This window comes from Lonchura striata, chromosome 5 (assembly GCF_050655825.1).
Source record: "Lonchura striata isolate lonStrDom1 chromosome 5, ASM5065582v1, whole genome shotgun sequence".
Taxonomy (NCBI): domain Eukaryota; kingdom Metazoa; phylum Chordata; class Aves; order Passeriformes; family Estrildidae; genus Lonchura; species Lonchura striata.
The window spans coordinates 52775458-52796219 of record NC_140707.1 but is presented as its reverse complement, the minus strand read 5'-3'; the positions used below and the strand labels follow the sequence as shown (position 1 = coordinate 52796219).

General features: G+C 38.3%; 1 protein-coding gene across 25 annotated transcripts in view; it reads right to left on the bottom strand.

Moving 5' to 3' along the window:
• NRXN3 (neurexin 3) overlaps nt 1–20762 on the bottom strand; it is a 963701-nt gene that overhangs the window by 526789 nt on the left and 416150 nt on the right. For all 25 annotated transcript variants that reach the window (XM_085582217.1, XM_021542849.4, XM_085582229.1 and 22 more), the window contains 4 exons: nt 17927–18046; nt 11364–11745; nt 9827–10017; nt 9155–9328 (listed from right to left, as the gene is read on the bottom strand). In XM_085582217.1, the coding sequence (XP_085438343.1) occupies nt 9155–9328; nt 9827–10017; nt 11364–11745; nt 17927–18046 (867 nt within the window). The remainder of the gene's footprint in view (nt 1–9154; nt 9329–9826; nt 10018–11363; nt 11746–17926; nt 18047–20762) is intronic.

Here is a 20762-nt window from a genome sequence, read left to right as displayed (position 1 = left end):
TCATCTTTTACTCCTTTCATTTACATAAACTTCAGAAATCCCCTAAGGGCAGCACTTCTCTAAATCACTCACCTGTGTAAAACAGAGTATTTCAAATTTTACAGTAGGGAACAGGTCATAGATGCCAACAAAATGTAGTTGCAGTCAGGTGCTCCACATGCATAAAGCAAAATACATCACATCAACTTCTCTCTACATCGAGGCTGTCAAATTTTTCAGATTCAATGTCTCATATGGATCCAATTGCTGAAATTATCTCAGCCTGTCAGTATCATTACCTGTTGGGTGAGCGAGTATCTCTTAATATGCTCCTGTCAACAACTGCTACAGTGAAAAGCTGCTTACCTATTAAAATATCCTTATTTGTCCAAATTTATTTTTATCCTTTTCTACTGAGCCACAGAACACCAAACTACGTAAAAACACAGATGATATCCTGAAGGAAAGGCAATGGCTACCTGCCTATACCTGGAATACAGAACAAGAATATTTTAATTTGAAAATGGTATGTATTACATTAGATAAGGTCAGCAATGTCACCAGGTTTTCACAGTAAACACAGTGAACAGAAAAGGAGTTTATGAATCATGTGATTAAAGCTACAAAACCTCAATTCCAGAGATATATAAAATGTCAGGAAGTCTCTATCTCAGAGGGTGAAACAGGAACATTCTCTATTTTGTCTCACAACAGAACCTTAGGCATTAAGTGGCTTAGACATAAAATTTAAAGATGACTAAGATGATCCCATAACAGATGCCATCCACGGCTTCAGGACTGCTAAACAGAGACACGTTGTTCAATGCCTCTGACTTCCCCTTCTACCTGAAACCATTATCTCCTTTTCCATTAAAAAGGAGGAGCAATTTTTAAACTTTTGCAGCATTCCAGAATAAATTAATTTGTACTCGATATTGCAGTCTGTACAGATGAATTGGGAAGTACATTTTAATTATCATATTTAAAAATATTCACTTTCAATGCCATGGAAGACATCTTTCTGTTTATACTAGTATCAAAGACCTATTATCTCTAATAAGCATGTTTCCTTAGTTATGTCCCAGAAAAAAAGTCTACAGGGTCTCTGAGAATACCTGGCTTCCTTCTTTTTCTCACAAAAGCTACTCAACCTAGTGCCTTTCTCAAATAACTCCTTGACCTGGTGGAACAGCAGCTCCTCGACAAGGACACACCTGCAGGGGGGATGACTCAGCCCCAGCTTCTTGGACAGGCACCAGGCACTCCGTACCACCAGGGGCCTGCAGACCTGCCAGAAGGTCTCTTTGGGAGGAAGCCTGTGACACCACTGGTGTGGCAACAGCTGCCGGGGAAGGAGCTTTGTGGTGCAGAATCAGTGCAATGTTGGCAGCGCTGACTGCTGAGACAGGGGGCAAGGGACCTCCTCGTCCTCCTCGGGGTCCACAGCTACTCCCGTGTGCTGCTCTCTGGTTCTGGTTCTGTGCTGACCCTCCAAAAAGGAACCCTTCCCACCCAGATTATGGCTTGTCAAAAGCCATTCTAAATATTAAGGGAGTTTGTTGTTTAGAGATTTTTCTGGGGTTTTTTTTGTTTGTTTGTTTTATTTTAAAATTGAAATTCCAGAAAGTTATTTCAGTGTTTTTTTTAATAAAATCTAAATTTAAAAAAACCCAACAAACTGTTTATACCTCCTGATCTCCCTCCTTAAGATCAGTACTAAAGAAACCAAGTCAACTTTCTGTTTTTTAAACCTCTGAGGGCCTTATATGTCTTGATGCACAGCAGTTATCTGCCTGATCATTAGGCTTTCCAGGAAATCAACTGGTGCTTTTATGGCTATTCAGAGATTGATACAGTCAAATCACCCAGGTCAATAGAAGCAGCTCCATTGTTTGCCATGTTCTTCTTCAACCCAGAATCCCCCACCAGAGATGCTGGGGTTTGCCATTCTGTTCCTGTCTTAGAGGTGTGACTACATCCAGTAAAAAGCACTAAATGTTACATAAAAACATTTTCCATTGACACAAGTAATGGAGAAGAACAACCTTCACTACCTTGCAGGTCAGCTTTGGTCAATTCAACTTTGTTAGCCAAAAAAAAAAAAAAAAAAAAAAAAAAAAAAAAAGTAAAGACAATAAACAACAGGTTAGTATAAAAGCAGATAAACCTGGGTAACATATCACTTTGAATAAATAAAAGCAACTGGTATGACTATCACAGCCAACATGCATTATCAAAACACACAGAAATGACAACGTAAGCAACAAGGGCACAGAGGGACAGTGACTACATTGATGCAACCAATAGATAACAAAACAAAATAGACAGAGATAAATGCATTTAATTCATGCACACACAAAATCTATAGATAATAAAAAGAGAAGAAAAAAATCACATTCTTTAACCCATCTCTCAGCATTTACAATAATTTTAGAGAGATTTTGTCTTGTTTGAGAAATATATAGAATTAATTTAAGTAAAAAAAAAATCTATTTGACTTTTAGTACCTCTGTCAAGCATGCACTTAGTTTGTTTGGCTTTTTGTCCAAAGTGGATTTATTGCCAGAAAACACAGAGAACTGATAATTCTATAAGACAAAAAATTCTGTTTATCCAAAGAAGTGAACTCAATACTGGATATAAGTGACAGTAACACCTTGCCCCCTCACAAGCTGTCACCTGCTCATGGATTTCAACACATTCTTAAAAAAAACCTACATCAACAGGCAAGCAGACAGCTCAGGCCTTAGACCCATATAGTCTTAATCAGTCATTAGAGAAATCAAAAAAACAGAGTACCAGTTCATTATTCCATCTAGGTTAGAATGATCTTGTTGTCTGTGGTCAAATTATAATCAACATGGCAAAAAATAAAATCATAGGTCTACTAAGTCTGACTGTCTAAAGATCCAAATACACTTTGTGAAGACAGAAGAGCATTGAAAGCAAAACAATACCACTGATGCTCTTCCATGTAGGCACAGGGTTTTATTTTTTTTTTTTTAATTTTGGGCTTTTTGTTTATTTTGGTTGGTTGGTTTGGTTTTTTAATGGAGTCAGTCCACAAGGAAGACACACAGATTTTTGGTGCGTTATACATTGATTCTAAGTTTTCTCTTTCAGAGTGGAAAAAGTAGAGGACAAAGATGGAAACACAGGCAGCAGCTCTGGAATCCTCTGCCTCTGATTGTTAAATATTTCTATTACACAGGACAATAGGAACAACAAAACACAAAATCTTTAACCTCATTGCTCGAAAGATAGCTATTTAAGAAGTGCATACTTACCCTCTTAACCTGTTCTTAAAAAGTTCTAACATCACAGCTGATACTGAAGAAAGATTGGTAGTTCTTTCCCCATTGTCTTCTTTTACATTTACAAACCAATAAATTAGAACTGACACGTGCAGATGCCATTTCCTGTGCTTCCTAAGAATTTTAACATTTTAAATCTTTGCTGTTTCACAGCCTATGAATGACTCAAGATAGCAATCATCCTCCCTTTTGAGATAGTAAGAATTTTCTCTCCACTTTTAAAACCACTTTACTACATAAAGCTATAAAATCCCATTTTCCTTAAAAAAAATTCAAAAGAAAGGAGGAAGGAGTAGAAAGAATAGGATGCACTTCACCATGCATGATTTTAACATTTATTCTAACAAAGTAATTTCTTGATAACAAATAAGTACTTTTCTTACTTCCCTGCACCTCATTTTCTTTGTAACTGAAAGAAAAGCTCATATTTGTTCCGTAAATCCAGCAGCACTATGCGACTAGAATACAAAAGCAAGGAAAAGGAAAGATGTCAAACCATCATGGAGCAAATTAATGCTCCATTCTTCAGTGGACAACCTTTGATTCCAGATAGAAAGTGAAGTATGACCAGATATGAATTTTCTCTACTGAGCAGATGAAGGGTGAAATCCTTTTTGACATTATCCTGCTGTGAGATTTTAAGCATGAGATTAGATTTGCTGTTTTCCACATATTGCTTAGTATGCAAAATGTGCTTCTGATTATCCAGCCTGTATGTGTCATTCATGCTTTTCATGCACCAGTGAATTCCAAAGGTTAACTATACTATTTCATGGAAAGTAGCAAAAGATTATGATTTTACTGTGGGATTTGGAAAGAAGATTAAATTAGAACCAAAAAAAAGTCCCAACACATTTGGAATAGTGTCAGCTAGTTTAATAATAATCAGTCTCCTTTGTGAGAAGCTGTTAGTGGAACAGGTAAGGTAGAAGCAAGATCTCTAAAGCACATAGAACACTACTGAAGAAATAAAATGTTCTTTAGCCACTGCTGTTAGGGTTTTTTTGGCTGGGCACAGGATGGGGTAAAAATATTTAGAACATGCAGCTGAATTTCAGATAGCTCTAGTGCTGATGGTAAGCAATATAGGAATGTCCAATTAAAAGAAAGGAAAATATGTGAGAAGATGGGGCAAATTAATAAAGATATTAAAAATGCCTCAAAGGCAGGAAGTACTCATCAATATAGAGGGCATCCTCTTTAAACTACACAAAAGATTACACATCTGATTAACTTTTTTCTTAGGCCAGTGAGAAAAAAAATATAAAAGCCACTGAATCAGATTTTTGTGGATGAAATAAATTGATCCATTTATCTAGTAGCAAGACCAGGAATGAGGAATTCAGCAAGAAGAACCCATTTTAAAAGTCAAGAAGTGAGAAAAAGCTGAGCTGAAGTTTAAATTTACTTCAAATAAGAGAAATGAGGTCACTTGGTACAACTTCTTCTATCTACCAACTCTTCATATATACCATAGCAGACATCTCTCTCAAACTGTGTATGTTTGACATAGAATAGCCTATATTGCTCAAACTCAGAAGTGAAAAGTTTCCAACCACCCTTCATAGGCTGTTGAGATACAGACTGGAGACAACTATGTCCTGATAGAAGACTTTTCTTCAGTTTCTAATGCTTTGCTCATGTTCAAAAGCCTCCATCCACAATTTCAAAGTGGTTTGCAAGACATAGATGAATTTCATACTTTTATCACAAATACAAGAACACCTGGAGGAAGAATTTTATGGGCGGGAAAAGCAAGGCCAGAAGTAGTGGCAGACTTGCCTTCAAGCTTCCACTAGAGGAGGCCATCCCATTTGAAGTCCTTTCTGAGAACTCATTTTATCTCTTCAGTGTGTTTAACACCCTAATGCAACACTGGCACAAGGACTATTTAAGTCTTAAATGCTTCCCTACTTTTGGTAGGGCCCTCTCACCACCAGGCGGTGGCTAGGGGAAGGATCCTCTTGTTACCTCAGAGATAATGATGAAAGCTGCAGTGAGCACAAGAGATCAAGAAACTGTGAAAAATGAACAAGTATATGGTATCAGGTCATTGTCCCCAAGAATTTTTCTCCTCAGAGCTGTGTGTAGCACACAGGCAGCAAGGTGGTTTTCTGGTTTCGTAACATCCCTTCCAGGGAAACACAAGCTGCCACTACAGATCTGACCAGACTGTCAAGATCTGTGAAGAGCTGCCTATTGTTCCTGAAAAATGAGGAATGTAGCAACTGCAAAAGACCAATGAAAATAAACCAAATTACCATATTAAAAAAAATAGTGTGTGATATGAAGCTTTAACTTCATAAACTCATTTGACATTTCACACTCTTAGGTTCTCTTCTTCCAGATAATCCCCCTCAAAATTCTTTACCAAAAGCAATGATACTACAGGATACATTGAAACACAAAACATGTCAGTGTGGTAGATATCATCTTGTCAAACACACAGGGGACTGAATGGTAGATTTCAAAAGCTGGAACCATGAGCTTCTACAGCACACATGGAAGCTGCATGATGCAAAAGGGAGCTTATATGTCACCTCACAAAAACAATGAAGAGGTTATTTAGTTGTGCTAGCCTAAACAAATCCCACCATATATAATTTAAACAAATTATATCAATAGAACCACTAGGACATTGGCAGTTAAGTAATTCTTGCTTTAAGTCTTGAACTGGCTTTTTTTAGCACTACTATACACTGTTAAACACCAGCCAATTTGAGTCCCAAGGATGCCTGCATCTCAAGAGTGACTCGTATATATGACTAAGAATGTTTTGGAAGGTTACAAAGAAAAATATGTCCTATAAATACAAATTATTGAAAGTGCTTCCTGTTCAAGTAGAAGCCTTACTCATCACTGGAACACAGATAATTCTGTGGTAAGTGTGTGCTTCGGTGCACAGGGAGGCTGAATCACGCTTAAGCACACGAGAGGAACAATGTGCTCGAGGAAGTTCAATGGCTTGCTCAAATTGAATAAAAGAAGGTAAGACAAGACAATAAGGAATATTATTTTCCTATTGAAACTTGTGAATCTTAATTGGTGGTATGACACAGGGTACTGAAATACAAGAACAAAAATAAAAAACAAACAGGATGTAGCAATGTCACCCCTTTGCAGTGGTACTGATGCATCTAGCCAGGACAGTATTCTCTGCTGAACACATCTCATGTTCTTAAGGCCTTTTTCTTCAAAATAGTCTTTGATTTTGTCTTGAGATGAAACTGACAGTTTCTAGGAAAACAGCTACCACATTGTAATCTCTGCCTCTGAAAGCAAGGCCTCAACAAAAGACAAGCATTAGCAGAAATCTCTTACAAGACCTTTGAAAGACAAGATTCATACGTGGGAATGGAATAACATTTCTTTAAGCAAGTATGTTCCCATCATGTATGTGGTCCCTCTGCCCTTCATGATGAAATACAGAGATGTCCAGCAAATCAACACACAGCATGACTATTCAGACAAAAAGTCTGCAATTGTTTATTAAAAACATATTTAAACATCATGAGACAGCAAGGACTATTTGGGACTTCTGCCTTCAAAAACATTAAGACTGGACCCAAAGTTACTACAAAGATGCAAACAAACTAGGGAGATGTAAATGAGGCTTGAAAACCTTAGAGAATGGGAGATAGGTGTGACTTTCACTGGCAACTGTAAGAATAGGCACCAGCAGGCAGTAAGCTAGATCTGAGATGAAGCTTGAGGATTGTTTCTATTCAAAAACTAAGAAAATAAAAAACAAGAGCAAATATAACAGCTTTACGGTAACCAAATTCTCAGGGTTTTTTTACTAATCCTAAATATGTTGACAAAAAGAACACTTTCCTCTTCAGCCATTTCATTGGTACTCAACAGGAACCATTTGGGAAGGTAGCAAGGGCACAGATTTCCAAGAACAAGTTCTTCCAAAGGCAGAATGATGACCATCATTGACCTTATCACCCATATTTTTAGGTCTCTTTCCAATTCTGAGTCCTGTCTGAAGGACTTTAGAAGAAAAGGGGGACTTGCATTCCAGATTCTGAAGCAATCTTCACATTCAGGCAGCAGTTGTGCTGGTACCACACTGGCACACAGACAAAGTGCCACATTATGTGTTTTGGGATCAGCACTGATATTACACAACCTCAGCAACACAACACTACATCAAATAACTACACTGGGTATAGGAGAAGGAAACACCACAGCTGTAATGGGACACTCTTCTGGGAAAGTCTCATGGCTCTATTCCTGAGCCACATACAGAACAACAGGATAGTCTGATTGGGTGGTTCTCAGGAGGAGGAGGGCTAGTAGAGATCACATGCCAGCCAAAGAGCCAATAGGTTGTGATAATTTTAAACAAGAATTACAAAAATTCGCTAATATTGGAGAGCTTTCAGTGCATCAAATACAAATAGAACAGACTTTTTCATAACTATCAAATGCTTTTTTTCCTTGAACCTTATAAATAACTATAGAGAAAAGGGGTACTTCTTTTGTTGGCTCTGCTACAAATGGGCAAAGACTCAAGTTCTCCTACACTGTGCTCATTTCCAGAAGGAACAAAGTGGTTAATAGACACTATTAAGAAAAAGAGAGAAAGACAGAATAAAAAACAGCCTACAACTGCCCACCAATGCTGTGGGCAGTTGACATGGAGAGAGCTCCTGTGAGAGGACACAAAATCCTCACCAGCCAGAGTATTATTGTGGAAGCATGGGAGGAGGGTTGGGACACAAGAGCTCTCAGCCAGCCAGAACACTGAGACACGAGCAAGGGATCAGATCTGATTGGATGATCAATTTGGTATTTAAAGTTATCTCTCAGATGATACATTCAATCCTAAAATGGAACAGTCTTGACAAGCAGCAGGGCTTCATCATGATGTAACTTGTAATCCTGACACAGCATGGAAAGAGAATCAAGGAGTCTTTTCATGTTGTGAAATCTTTGAAGGATCAGTTTGGGACATACATCTTGTTTTAACAAACATACATACAAACTTCACAGGAAAGGCTATCTACCTGTAGTGACTGGTAGCCAACACAGCAGACTGGTACTGAGTGATTCTAGACATAATGGTGATTGTCATTTAACCCAGACAGCAAAACCTTGGTGTTCTGGATGGTAAGTATCCCAAGTGCTTTGGGAATTTAAGCTATATGCATTGTACTGAGTCAGTGATGCTGATGTCAATATTCTTTTAACTAATGGGAGCTTACAGGAACAGCAAATTACTTAAAGAGGCCTCAAGAAATCACTACTGTTTTCATGCTGCAAAAAGTAACTCATCCCACTTAGTTCTAAACTGGCTGGAACAACTGAAGAGAAATGTTTCCCAGGCAGAAAAGGCAATGCCTCCAGTACTTTCATGGGAGACCCACCTCATCAAAAATGAACTCCTTTTTCAGTCCAATCTTTACCATTCAGCTCCTTCTACCTTCCATTACTCCTGTTTCTATTTGTTCTTCCAAATACTTACTTCTGTGGATTCCAAGAAAGGGTGCTCTGAAGCACAAATGAACTGAATGCTCAGAACATCTTTCAAAGTATTTTAAGGCTACTGCAATGCTAATAAACCACTCTGAGAAAACTACTAGTAAGTAGTAGTTTGTCCCCTAGTACCATCCTTTCCCACTACTAAAGGTACCACCCACATGGGATAGAGCATATAAGAAAAGAGCTGCTAAGCCACTCACAGGAACTGTCAATCCATAAGCTGCATTTGGTAGAAAAATTGTAGTGAATAATACTGCCATGGAAGCAAACAAATGAAATGGACAGTAAGGTAAACAGGTAGATGCACAGAGGGCAACAATGAAATGTGAAGTGAGTGCTGGAGAGGGGAACTTCTCTGAAATCAATTATACCTTCACATCCACGCTCAATCTGCCCGCTGCGGTGCAGAGCATCGTTGATAAGGTCAGGCAGACGCCCATTTAAGTCTACAGATGCCAGACAGCCCTGAAATCCATCACGTGAGGCCACAAGCTTCGGGAGGTTGCTATACATGCCTTGAGCTAGGCCAGCAATGTAAAGATCACCTAGAGCAGAGAGGGATAAACATGCAAGGAGGAGGAGGTTACACACCTTCTAGAGTCACTTTTCTTGCCACCACACATGAATAAAGCAAAGTGAACACACATTCAGAAAAAGTTTAAAATAGAGCAACGTATTGTGCAAGAAATTATTTCTGCTTCCTTTACTACAAAAAACTAAAAAAACACCGAAAAGCTAAACAACCAACCAAAATAAAAACAAAACCAAACAAAGAACCCATCACAAAATCCCCTAAATAATCCCAGTTCTCATTGCTACCTAGGAAAATCTGAAAAATGACAATTTCTGAAAAAGCAAAATATAACACACTATTTGGCTACAAGAAGTTGTGAAACAAAAAAGAGATAAATTAATTTGAAAGCCAAAATGTGCAAAGTCCAGATTTACTATTCTGTAATGGATGGTTACTCCAAGCTTTTTCCTGTTCACTTGTTCAGCCCTGCAAGAACAAAGATGGAATATGCTAATCTTGCAGAGTTTACCTTTAAGATCCAGATTTTTGGCCCCGTTGATAACCTGAGTGACCACCTTAGTATCCACTTTTAAGCTGTGTGTGTTACTGTTATCTCTGGTAATGACAACATTGTGCCATTGGTTGTCATTCAGAGGACGATCACTGTTGCCTTTGATAACATTAGGTCCATTTCCAAGGTCAAACACGTAGTGTATATACCTGTAAATACAGCAAGACCTGGTTAATATTCTGGAAGAACGCCAGCATTACTGAACCTTATTCTAGCCAGAGCTGGTAAATTAACTTTAAAAAGTCATGAAGGGAAATATCTCTGGGTTATAAAGTTCTAATAAGCCAAAATATTAGCCACTGCTTGGAAAGAATATAGTTGTTTATTTTCCACCAAAGTGTAATGATTAGTATTTTGAGATTACAACATTTCATGTAATCAGATTCCTCTTTTTCATTTTCACAAAGTTCTCTCAGAGCCACAAAACACTGTGTGCAAATATTTTTTTTTAATTGGTAATATTGATAAATGTACTGGGGAGCAACACTAAATATGCTTATTTGGGGCATATATTCCCCAGGTTAATTCTGAGTTTTGAATAACTCCCATAAGAAGTTAATTAGGAAACTCACTTGAAATATTGTACTAAGATTCTCATGAGATCCTAGACTTATTCAAACAGCTGAAAAACAATTAGCAAAGCTTTTGGCAAAATTAGAGACCCTAACAAAGACTGAAGTCATGGGAGTGTTACCCTGAATTATTTATATAATTCAAACACAGAAATCCACCTGAGGATGCAAGAGAAGTATTCTACTCAGAAAAAAAAAAAAAAAAGAAAAAAAATTCTACTCTCAACAGAGCACCAGGAGATCACGACTGTTGCTTTTTTTATTACTCAATGTCCCGCTTACAGAAGTATGTGCAAAGCCAAAAACGAAAACAGATTGAACTGAAATAAAAAGGACTAGTAAACTGTCTACCCTGACTAAATCATCAGAGATCAAAATTTCTTCAGCTAACAAAGGATTTTTTTATAAGCTACAGGTCTTCTGAAAAGAATACAGCAGTTCAACAGCAAGCTGAGTTTGCCTTTCATCAAGCTTCACCAGCAGAAGTACAAATTCACCAGCCCATATTCTTTTTTTTTTTTTTCCTTCACTGGAGATGGCAGAAAAACAAGTATTACAATGGGGAAAGAAAAAAAGGGGGGGAGGGAGTGGGGAAGAAGAGACATACAAAGCCCTCAGCACATCTCCTCCTCTGTGCTAATCTGCAAGGTTGACAGGACAAAACATTAGTCTATGTCCCAATGACTTAAAATATTAATGTTGTACACTGTAAAAATGTCCCTCCCCCAGCCACAGGAAGAAGTCGGTCATATAATCAGGAGTCTTGAGCTTCAGTGTTTTTGTTTAAACACATTGTCTTACAGCTCAGCAAACAGAGAAAACAGGAGTATCAGGCGAACTTCTCTTCATGTAAGCATTTTACGTTCACCTATAAGTAATTTATCTATAAATGACCTGGTAGAAAACAACAGAAAGCCACCTACCCCTTGACTAGTTCAACTGCAATAAAGTCATTGCCATCACCACTGTTAAAGAGGATGAAACCATCAGCTGAGGTTGTCTTGAACTGAAAGAAGAGGTGCATGGATGTATAAGCCTGCAGGGTGGCCAAGCTCAAGTAGCTGCTCTTAGTCTTGAATGTCACAGGGTCAGCTATAATGTTGCGGAGACCAAAGCGTGCCTTCAGCTCGCAGTAGTCAATGTCCCCGTTCTTGCACAGGTCAATGTAGAGCATCCCGTTGAACATGAGGCTCTGGAGATGGCCAATGAAGCTGGAGGGGATGACAGAGATGTACCGTTTCTCTGTCATGATCCCTGTCTCAATGTTGTGGAACTCCAAGCGGGTATGATCACCAACCATTGTGCCTGAAGGACAGAACCAAGGAGAAATATTGGGGATCAGCAACAGGTTATATGGAACCCTTCACACTCCAGTTTCCAGACTAATAACAAACTAAATCCTATCCGATCACTGATCAGTAGCGTGCATAAGAAAGGATGTATAGAATCCTGGTGGAGAGGCTTTGGTGGAGATGTGTGAGTCTAGCACAAAAACTGGCAGAAAAGACAGGCCCCTAAAGGGCCATGGGCAGCAAGCTCTGTACTTTTCCCTGTGCTTCACAGGCTTTGTCTGTGAAGAAGACCAGGCATCTCCCTTAAAGCCAACAGTGATCTATTTGATGCAGCAGACCATCTTCTAAACAACGCGAACACTTCTGAAACAACTTTTCCAAATGCATCTCCTGCAAACACTTGATAAACATAGATTAATATAAATAGAGCAGTGAAAGAAGTGAGAACAAACATAAAATTGCTGATATTTATTCCTTTGTTCTCTCCTGATGCCTGTTGTTATTCCTCTCCCTTAAGAGCACGGCAGGAGGAAAACAGACAAAAATGCAATGGGCAAAAAGCCCTCCATATAGTTAAATCATCAACCTACCACTTGGGGCATTTACCACATCATGACAAGATTTTAACCTCTCAAAATATCCAAGCTATTCAGTATACCAAATACTACTGTCAGATTCCTCCTACAGCATATTTAAATGTTTCACCAAGTGATCTAGGCACCAGTGCAGACACAGAACCCATACAGACAGATGAAATACAACAGTATGCTATAAAAACAAATTGAGCAATATCAGAATGAAAACCCTTTCAACCAATCTTATTTTAGCCCTCCATAGTTATTTATTAAGGTAGTTTTCACTATTTGGTCACGTGCAAATTCTTTTTCTACATAGGCCTTGGTCCATTTAGTAAACCAGAATGAATAAAATACTAATAATTTAATTGTTTTCCTATCATTCACTGTGCAACCACTATTCAAATTCTGCTGCATAAAGGCTGTTATTTTTTCCTCTCATTAAATTTTCTGCAGTTCTCATTGTTTATGAAGTGTGGTGTTGGCTGTGGGGGGGCTGCAGGGCAGCCTTAGTGAGGAGAGGCCAGGGCTATTCCATTCCTGATATAGCCTGCTCCAAATGCCTCCAACCCACCCACCAGGCACAGCTGAGCCCCTTGGACAAGATGGTGGTACCTGGGAGAAAACGTGTAGGAAAGGACACAATGCTACCCACAAGAAACAAAGGGAAAAAAAAATCCCAACTCAAACTCCTGTGAACACGAAGGACTGAAAAGAGGGAAGAGGGGGCATTCCATGTTCCAGAGTGGAAATTCTCCATCCTCCACAAAGATCATAGTGGTGCAGACAACTACACTGCAACTCATGGAGGACCCTTGTGCTAGAGCAGGTGGATATTTCCTGAAGGAACTGCAGCCCCTGGAGAGCCTACACTGGAGCAGGTTTTCCTGAAAGCCTATGGGGACCACCCATGCTGGAGCACTTCATGAAGGACTGCATTCCATGGCTAGGACCCACACTGCAGCAGGACAGAAGTGTGAAGAGGAAGGAGTGTCAGAGAGGAGCTGTCACAGGCTGAGCACAGGCACCATTCTCCAACCCCCTCCTCTGCCTAGTGGGGACAGGTGAGAGAGGCAGGGAGGAGCAAATCCAATAAAAGAGAGTGGCAGACACTGTTCTAATTTCTTGTCTTTGTTTCTCACCATTCAACTCTATTTTTAATTGGCAGTAAATTAAATTAATTTTCTCATAGTCAAGTGTGTTTTGTCCATGATTATAATCACAGCACAGTCCTCTCTTTTGGTAGGTTTTCCAAAGAAAACAGCCACACTATCTGTTGGTCCCTCTCATAAGATTTTAACATGCTGGTCAAATTCACCAGGTTTAAAATCCAGAGGGAACAAAGATATTTAAATTCACACTATTTTTGTGAATTTTGACAACTGGATAAAACCAGAATAAATATTTCTGGTGTGTTGTAAACATACAAAATTTAGCAACAGTATCTGACTAGAATACTCTTATATGCATCTGCTGGTCAGCAAGCATATCTACACAACTCTCAACAAGTCACTGCAAGACATATTTGTCAGTCATTGAAATTATACCTAGGAATCATACCAATTAGCATAGCTGAACCCAGAACAAACTCCTCTAATTCCTCTAGGTTATATCCACTGGGATTTATAAGCTTTCTCATATTCTGTGCTGTCTCCTGAAGTCTCCTATAATTTCTCACCATAAGAGGTGAGAAAAGGCATTAAAAGACACAAAAACCCCCAAAACAATCAACCAAAAAGCAGTAGTCCTTTCAAGGTTTTTCCTATGAGTTGTGATTTTCTTTTTCTGTTGGGGATAGAAGAAAACCTGAACACACTTATAAAGACATGTGGATGATAGATCCTAGCTTGCAGTGTATAGAGACCCAGATTATATGAACTGATGGTCATCTTCTTGCTTAGAGACTCTGGAAACTCTGAAATATTTCTAGCACACCTCTCATGGTCATGTACGAACTGCAGTTTTTCAGTTTATACTTTGTCCAAATGGGAACAAGTTTTATTCAAAGACAGCAAAAAAGCATAGTTGTTATTAGAAAATTTTCTTTTCGCTATCTACTTCAAATGTGAAGAAAAATATTTTATAAATCAATTCACCTTTTTCACTTATTCCAAATTTTACCAGTGGATCTAAATTTCAATGCAATTATACAAAGACCATGGAAAACTTCAGTCCAAGCAGACACAGCTGATCAAACTTAGAAGCAGCTGAAGGCAGTGACAAATTTATGACTATTTAAAAATTCAAGTGTCAGCACCAATGCAAGTGTTTTTAAATCCTGAAAGAGTTATTTACCAGAAATAATATTATTTTAGTTTGAAAAATTGACATTTCCAGAAGTTGAAATAGGACACAGGGAAATTTATCTAGACAGCTTTCTCACTTCCACTACTATGATCCTTAGAGGCTCAGAGTTTCAGTTTCAGTATGATAAAATTAATGATTCTTTCCAAATCAGAAGTGTATTTTCTTAAAATTAGAAAAGTCACTTAAAAAAAAAAAATCCTGGTTCTTTATTTTGAAAAATTAGAACAATAAAATTAAGAGATATCAGTTCTCAAAGGCAAGAAAATGCCTCCTTTTTTCTTCTACACTTAAAAAATACAAGGCAATTGTGCTCTAAGTAGAAGAAAAAAGCCAAGACTGGGGAATCTGGAGTACACTGGATAGGGAGCCCAAATATAGGGGGCATTAAAAATGGAGTGACGGAGTTTGGAGGAGGTGAGCTGAGAATCTTAGAAAAGGTGAAAAATGAGAAAACTGAGGCTGGCTTAATTAAAAAAAAAAAAGAGTGCTAGAGGCAGTACTGTAGAAAGTCAGGAGTAGTTCAGTGAAAAGCTGCAAAGGACATGGCAATACAAGATCAGAATCAGGACAGAGATGTAATTTCCTAGGAAATCATGGAGTGCAATCCAGTATTTTGTGATCTCATTAGCTATCAGCCCCACCTGCAGAGTTCACCTCTAGTTCCCCACTGTGTTCTATGGAGTACTGTACCTACTACAGCAATCACAAGCTCTCTAGTTCAAGTGGCAGCAGACAAAAAAATTCCAGCCTCCACTGTGGTATCTGGGTGCTAGGAAGATGTCATAGAGAGGAATATATCAGCTGTATTTGTGTCTCATTTACCACTGATGTTCTGACATCTGTTCTGAGGTCAGGAGGAATGTGGGACAAAGGTTTTGTGATTAAACAGTAAAATGCTGTCCAGAATTGGATTCTGTCTCTGCCTTAGATGTTCTATGGGAAACGAAGTCAGACACTTCATTACAAATTTTTCATAGGTGGTCATTAATTGTCTACATCTAATTCCCAAGTGGCGGGGTTGAACTTATTTAAAGGATGTAATTTACAGACATGCTGAATCTTTCTGATGCAAATGACTAAAAGAACATGGCAAATTGGTACCAAATACATCCAACTTTAATCTGGTGCCGTGTTCCCAAACCTGTAAAATAGGAAAAAGATGCCCATAATACTTCATATAACATAGACATGGGGATAAAGCCAGTTAAAGCTTCTTAGTTCTGTATAACCATAATGATGAGTAGCCTACAACACAGACACACAATTAAAAAACTAAAACAAAAAAATTAAAGAAAAACCCTCTAAATTTAGAGCAAAATTCAGCTACTGCGCATTGTTCTGAACAAGAAATAAGAAGACAGAAATCAAATAGACTGTTCATTTTTACTGGGGGCCCAATTTAGACTTCTGATCTATGCCTAAGACAGAAAGAATCCTGTGGAAAAATCTATGTGACCACACCACTGAAGACTGTTATCATCTGCCCAAGGAAGTGGGATGCAGATTGCACAAAAAATCTTAACTCTGGTTTTTCTGAGTTTGCCATGATGGCATTCTCTTATCAGATATTTTTAGCTGTAATGCATCTTTAATTATGTAATTCATATACATGTACATATGCGTATCCTATTTTAGTAAAGGATTGTATCATTATTATTTATAAACTGAGCTTCGTGAAAAAGACTTCAAAAACAGATGGCTTTGGGGGATCGATTCGGTAATGCAGAGAGTGCCACCTCGTGGTGCTTCCTAAAAAAAGCATATCCAGAAGAATTGTTCTCAAGTTTAGAAGTAATCGGAATTAAGTGCTTCTTTTAAGTTCCCTCTTAAATAAAATTAGTTTTTTCTATTAGCTAATTTTGACCAAGCCACCACCAAGGCTGACTTGCAGCAAGGAAAATGAATTATTTTTCTTGCATCTTTTTTGTTCTCTCTTGCAAAATCACAGCCTATATAGGACAGCACATATTTACTGCAGAGAAGAAACGTATTTCTAACCATTTTCCTGTAAACCAGCTTCTTTGGGCATATTTCACATTTCTGACTCCTGGTTTTCCACTAATCTAAATTACCACAATATTTAAAATAATCCATATTCATATAAAAGGAAAAAAACCTCTTTTTTCAGGGATAGGATATAGTGTTTCGGCACTATGTGTAGCAGCTATTACTCCTAATTGCAGTCTGAATAGAAGCTGCTCAGAAAAGGGGATTTCAGCTTTTGGAAAACCAGCGTGGGTGTCAAGTAACAATTATACTTGCATCAGTTTGGCATCCAGGATTCCTGGGTTGGTTTTTATTTTATTATTATCAGCCTCCAGACTGCTGACGTTTTTCTCAAAAACTCAGTTCCTAAAGCTATATACAAATATGAGAATTTTAGACCTACAAAAGAAAAGAAAGATAGGTTTTCTGGCTCTTGTAGTCATGGAGAAATGGATCTGGAAAGTATAATCTCTAAAATTCTGCAATTAAAAAAGGATCAATCTGGAGTACTTTGATCATTTCAATGCAAGTTTTAACCTGGGACACCCCAACTTTCCTGACTGATCTTTTCTTTCCTCCTCTCAACTACATTTCTCTGCAAAAAGAAGCAGGAGCTCAAAAAGCTGTCTGGAACTGCAAAAAATTATTTTTAAAAATCAAGAAAAAAAAAGAGAACAAACTGCTTTGCTTGCTTTGTCTTCTGGATGGCTCTGAACCACGCACACAAGAACTTGTGAAATAAAATTTAAAAAAAACCCAACCAACCAACCAAAAAAAAAAAAAAAAAAAAAAAGAAAATAACCTAAAAATAATCCAAAATGTCCTAGGTTATTATTAAACTAAAAAAAAAAAAAAAAAAAAAAAAATCTGTGCTCTATAAGACATGTACTTCATGCAGATTTATCTTCAAGGAAAAGTTTGTGCAGAGGAGTGGTCCAGAGAGCCTTGGCCTTGATTCCACAGCACTGGAAACCATCACACGTGCAACTCAGGAATGGCGTTTATTCAGTCTACTTCAGAAAGAGCCTGGACCAAGAGAAAGTGCTGCTGAACCCCTCTACAGTCTGAGATAAGTACATGCTTATCTGTCCCCTAAACCCGTATCTCAAGTTGTCACAGTTGTCACAGAAGTTTCTGGTGCTGGCTATCAAGTCTCAGACCTGAACATTCATTTTCAACATAGTAACACAAAATAAATCACGACTGGCAACAGGGAGGGGTGTGGGGAGAGATGCACAGAAGAACAGGGAGAAGGAGCATAATGGCAAAGACTAGGAACTGAGACACAAAGACAGAGATCAAAAAACCCTGATACATCACACTTACCCTCAGCAACATCGTCATCCACGATCAGCTTGAGGCTCTTTCCTCGCCGCACCACGCGGACAGTGTGCCACTCATTGTCATTGAGTTTCTGCCCAGCATAAAGAGTTTCAGGTCCCTTGCCTGGGAAGGGTGATAGGTGCAGCAGTTAAAGCCAGACCCACAATTGCTTTAGTACTTCTCAGTGGGAAAAGTAAAGAAAATCAACTTGGTGTGATACAGACCAGTAGAGTGCACAGGTATATAACAACCTCTAATCAACCCTCACACCTACAACTTTCAGCTTAGGGAATCACAAACCCTTCCACTCAGTCAGGTGCCTTCCTCCATAGAACCCTAACGTCACATGCATTTAAAATGGATAGAAATCTCTCTTGTGCTATGGTACTGATTTCCAAACATCACACTGCACAGCACACTACAGTAATAGGAAAACAAGTTGATGACTGAAATGTCTCTAAAGTGGATCCATTACAGTAGCATTTTGCTCTCCTAAAAATCTGGATTTACAACATCCCCAAGGTACTTGGGATTCTATTCAAAGTTAAACACACTGGTCTTTCAACACTTCAGTATCAAACACCAGGTTGGTTTCAGTCTCACAAAAACCCAAAAACAAAAATCCCACAACCCCCCCCCCCCAAAAGTAATTAAAAAAACCCTCACAGAACTTCATACCCCACTTTATAAATAAATTTTAAAAAATTATAATCTCAAATAAAACCATTCACCAACCTCACTGATTGCTTTAAGATTCTTTGGCAAAGCAGCCTAGATTTGAGGTGCTTACTTCACCCCTTGGATATCAGTCAAAAGAGAAAGAGGAGCCATGTCTTCTCCAAAAGGTTATACCACAGTTGCCCTTGCAAACAATGCTCCTGGGAAAACAGCATTAGTGCTACCCATATTTGTTTGGTTTTGCTTAGCCATCACACCTGACAGGCAATTACTTAAAAAATTAAATGTTCAGATTACAGGACCGGAACACCTCACTCATGTCTAATGGTAAGTGAAATTGAATAATGGTGTGTGCTAAATTAAAAGCATCTATCCTTATTTCAGTACAGTACTGAAGTGGGGGGGTTTGATCCAGATATACCAGAAAATGTAGAAAGAGTACAGCCAAACTTGTTGCACACCAGTCTGGACCCACTGCCCAAAATGGCAAAAGGGGAACCCAAGAAAAAAACAACCAATGAGAGATATTGAACATATTAACAGAGGTGGGATAGGGACAATGAGGCACTGCTAGAGCTCATCATACTGCACTGGTAAAACTAATGGCAGATAGTCCACAGCCCACAGGATGCACAGTGCCTAATGAGCACCGTTACTGTAATTGCTTCTCACCAAAAAAGGAACATGGGCAAAGAAGGTGGTGTCTCATTCAGCTAGGATTCTATATGTAGTATAGGAATTCTTCAGAAGGAGAGCAAAGAAAAATAAGTATTCTGTTACTCTTTTTTTAAAAAATCATGCAGTTCATGCTAATAAAAAAAGGAGATTAATACCTTTTTCAGATAAAGACCATTGCCAGACTATTTTACCATAAACTAAGATGAGAAAAATGTTTTTCTAGTGATCTGAAAGATAAGAGTCATTCTTGGATTAAAAGGATTTGGAGTCATACATTGAAGTTACAGAGAATAAATCCTTAGCAGGAGAAACCCATAACTTCTGCTGTCCCTCATCCATGTGATAAAGTTACATACCACACACATAATCCAGCTGAACAAGGCAGTTAGATCATGGCCAGAAAGTTTAAGTTTTTTGGCCCCAGACAAGCAAAGCACTAAGAAAGTTATGCTAGATTTACCTCAGTAAGTACATTTTATCCTAAAGCAGAATTCACAAAATGATATCTCTGTCTAGATAAACAACAAAATTATTGTCTACATCAAAATATACAGCATCAGTCACTATACTTCTACACAGCCACTTCCCAGGTGGGAAGATGAAGGAGGTCACCTGGAACTGTGTGTTTATATAATGCCATCTGAAAGCAGAGGAAAGAGGGGAGGGGTGGCAAATGCTTTCTAAAAAACCCAATCTTTTCCACACACCCATTAGAGCACTGGAGGGCTCAGCCAAGAGGCATAGTCAGGCATGCTGGAGTCTGCTCAGCTGACAATGCAATGCTTCCTATGCAATAGCTCTGTGTCCAGCATGGTTGAATAACTCAGTTGCTGTCCTTCTAGTTCCCATTTTTCAACCCTAGCCTGACAAAACAGGAATCAGCTAAAACAGTCTGGGGTTTGGCTCATCTTGATGCCCACTGTATCACTTTCAAAACAAAACTGTGACACCAATAGAAGTTATATGAATATATTCTTAGGAAAACGTACCTTAACCAATTCACAAATAAATGAATAGAAAGTTGCAACATTCTCACATTTTCCAAATGAATAAGCTTGTCTACTTAGAAGTAACTGGTTAATAGCTTGGGCTAAAAATTTGAAAACTAAGCACTGCAGATATGAATTACTTTATTATTTAAGTCCATATCTTGATCAGCCAATTTTATATTTGATCAGTAGAAACCAAAGAATAAGTTTTAATACTTTTGTTCACTTACTACCCTCTCTTTTGCAAAAATGGACATTGGCTTTTTTTAGTAGGGTTACTCAAACAACGCAAAAATTCAATACATGAACATGCTTAAGAGCATTCAGATAAGTTTTTCAAGCCAAACATATCTGATTTTAAAGGAAAGCATTAAAAAAATGTTATTTTACTCTATTTAAACTGGTTAATTTTCAAATGTTTTCAAGACATTTATGCAGCAGTGGGCTGACCTGAAAAACAGCAAAATTTTGTCACCATTTTTCAACTGAGAGTG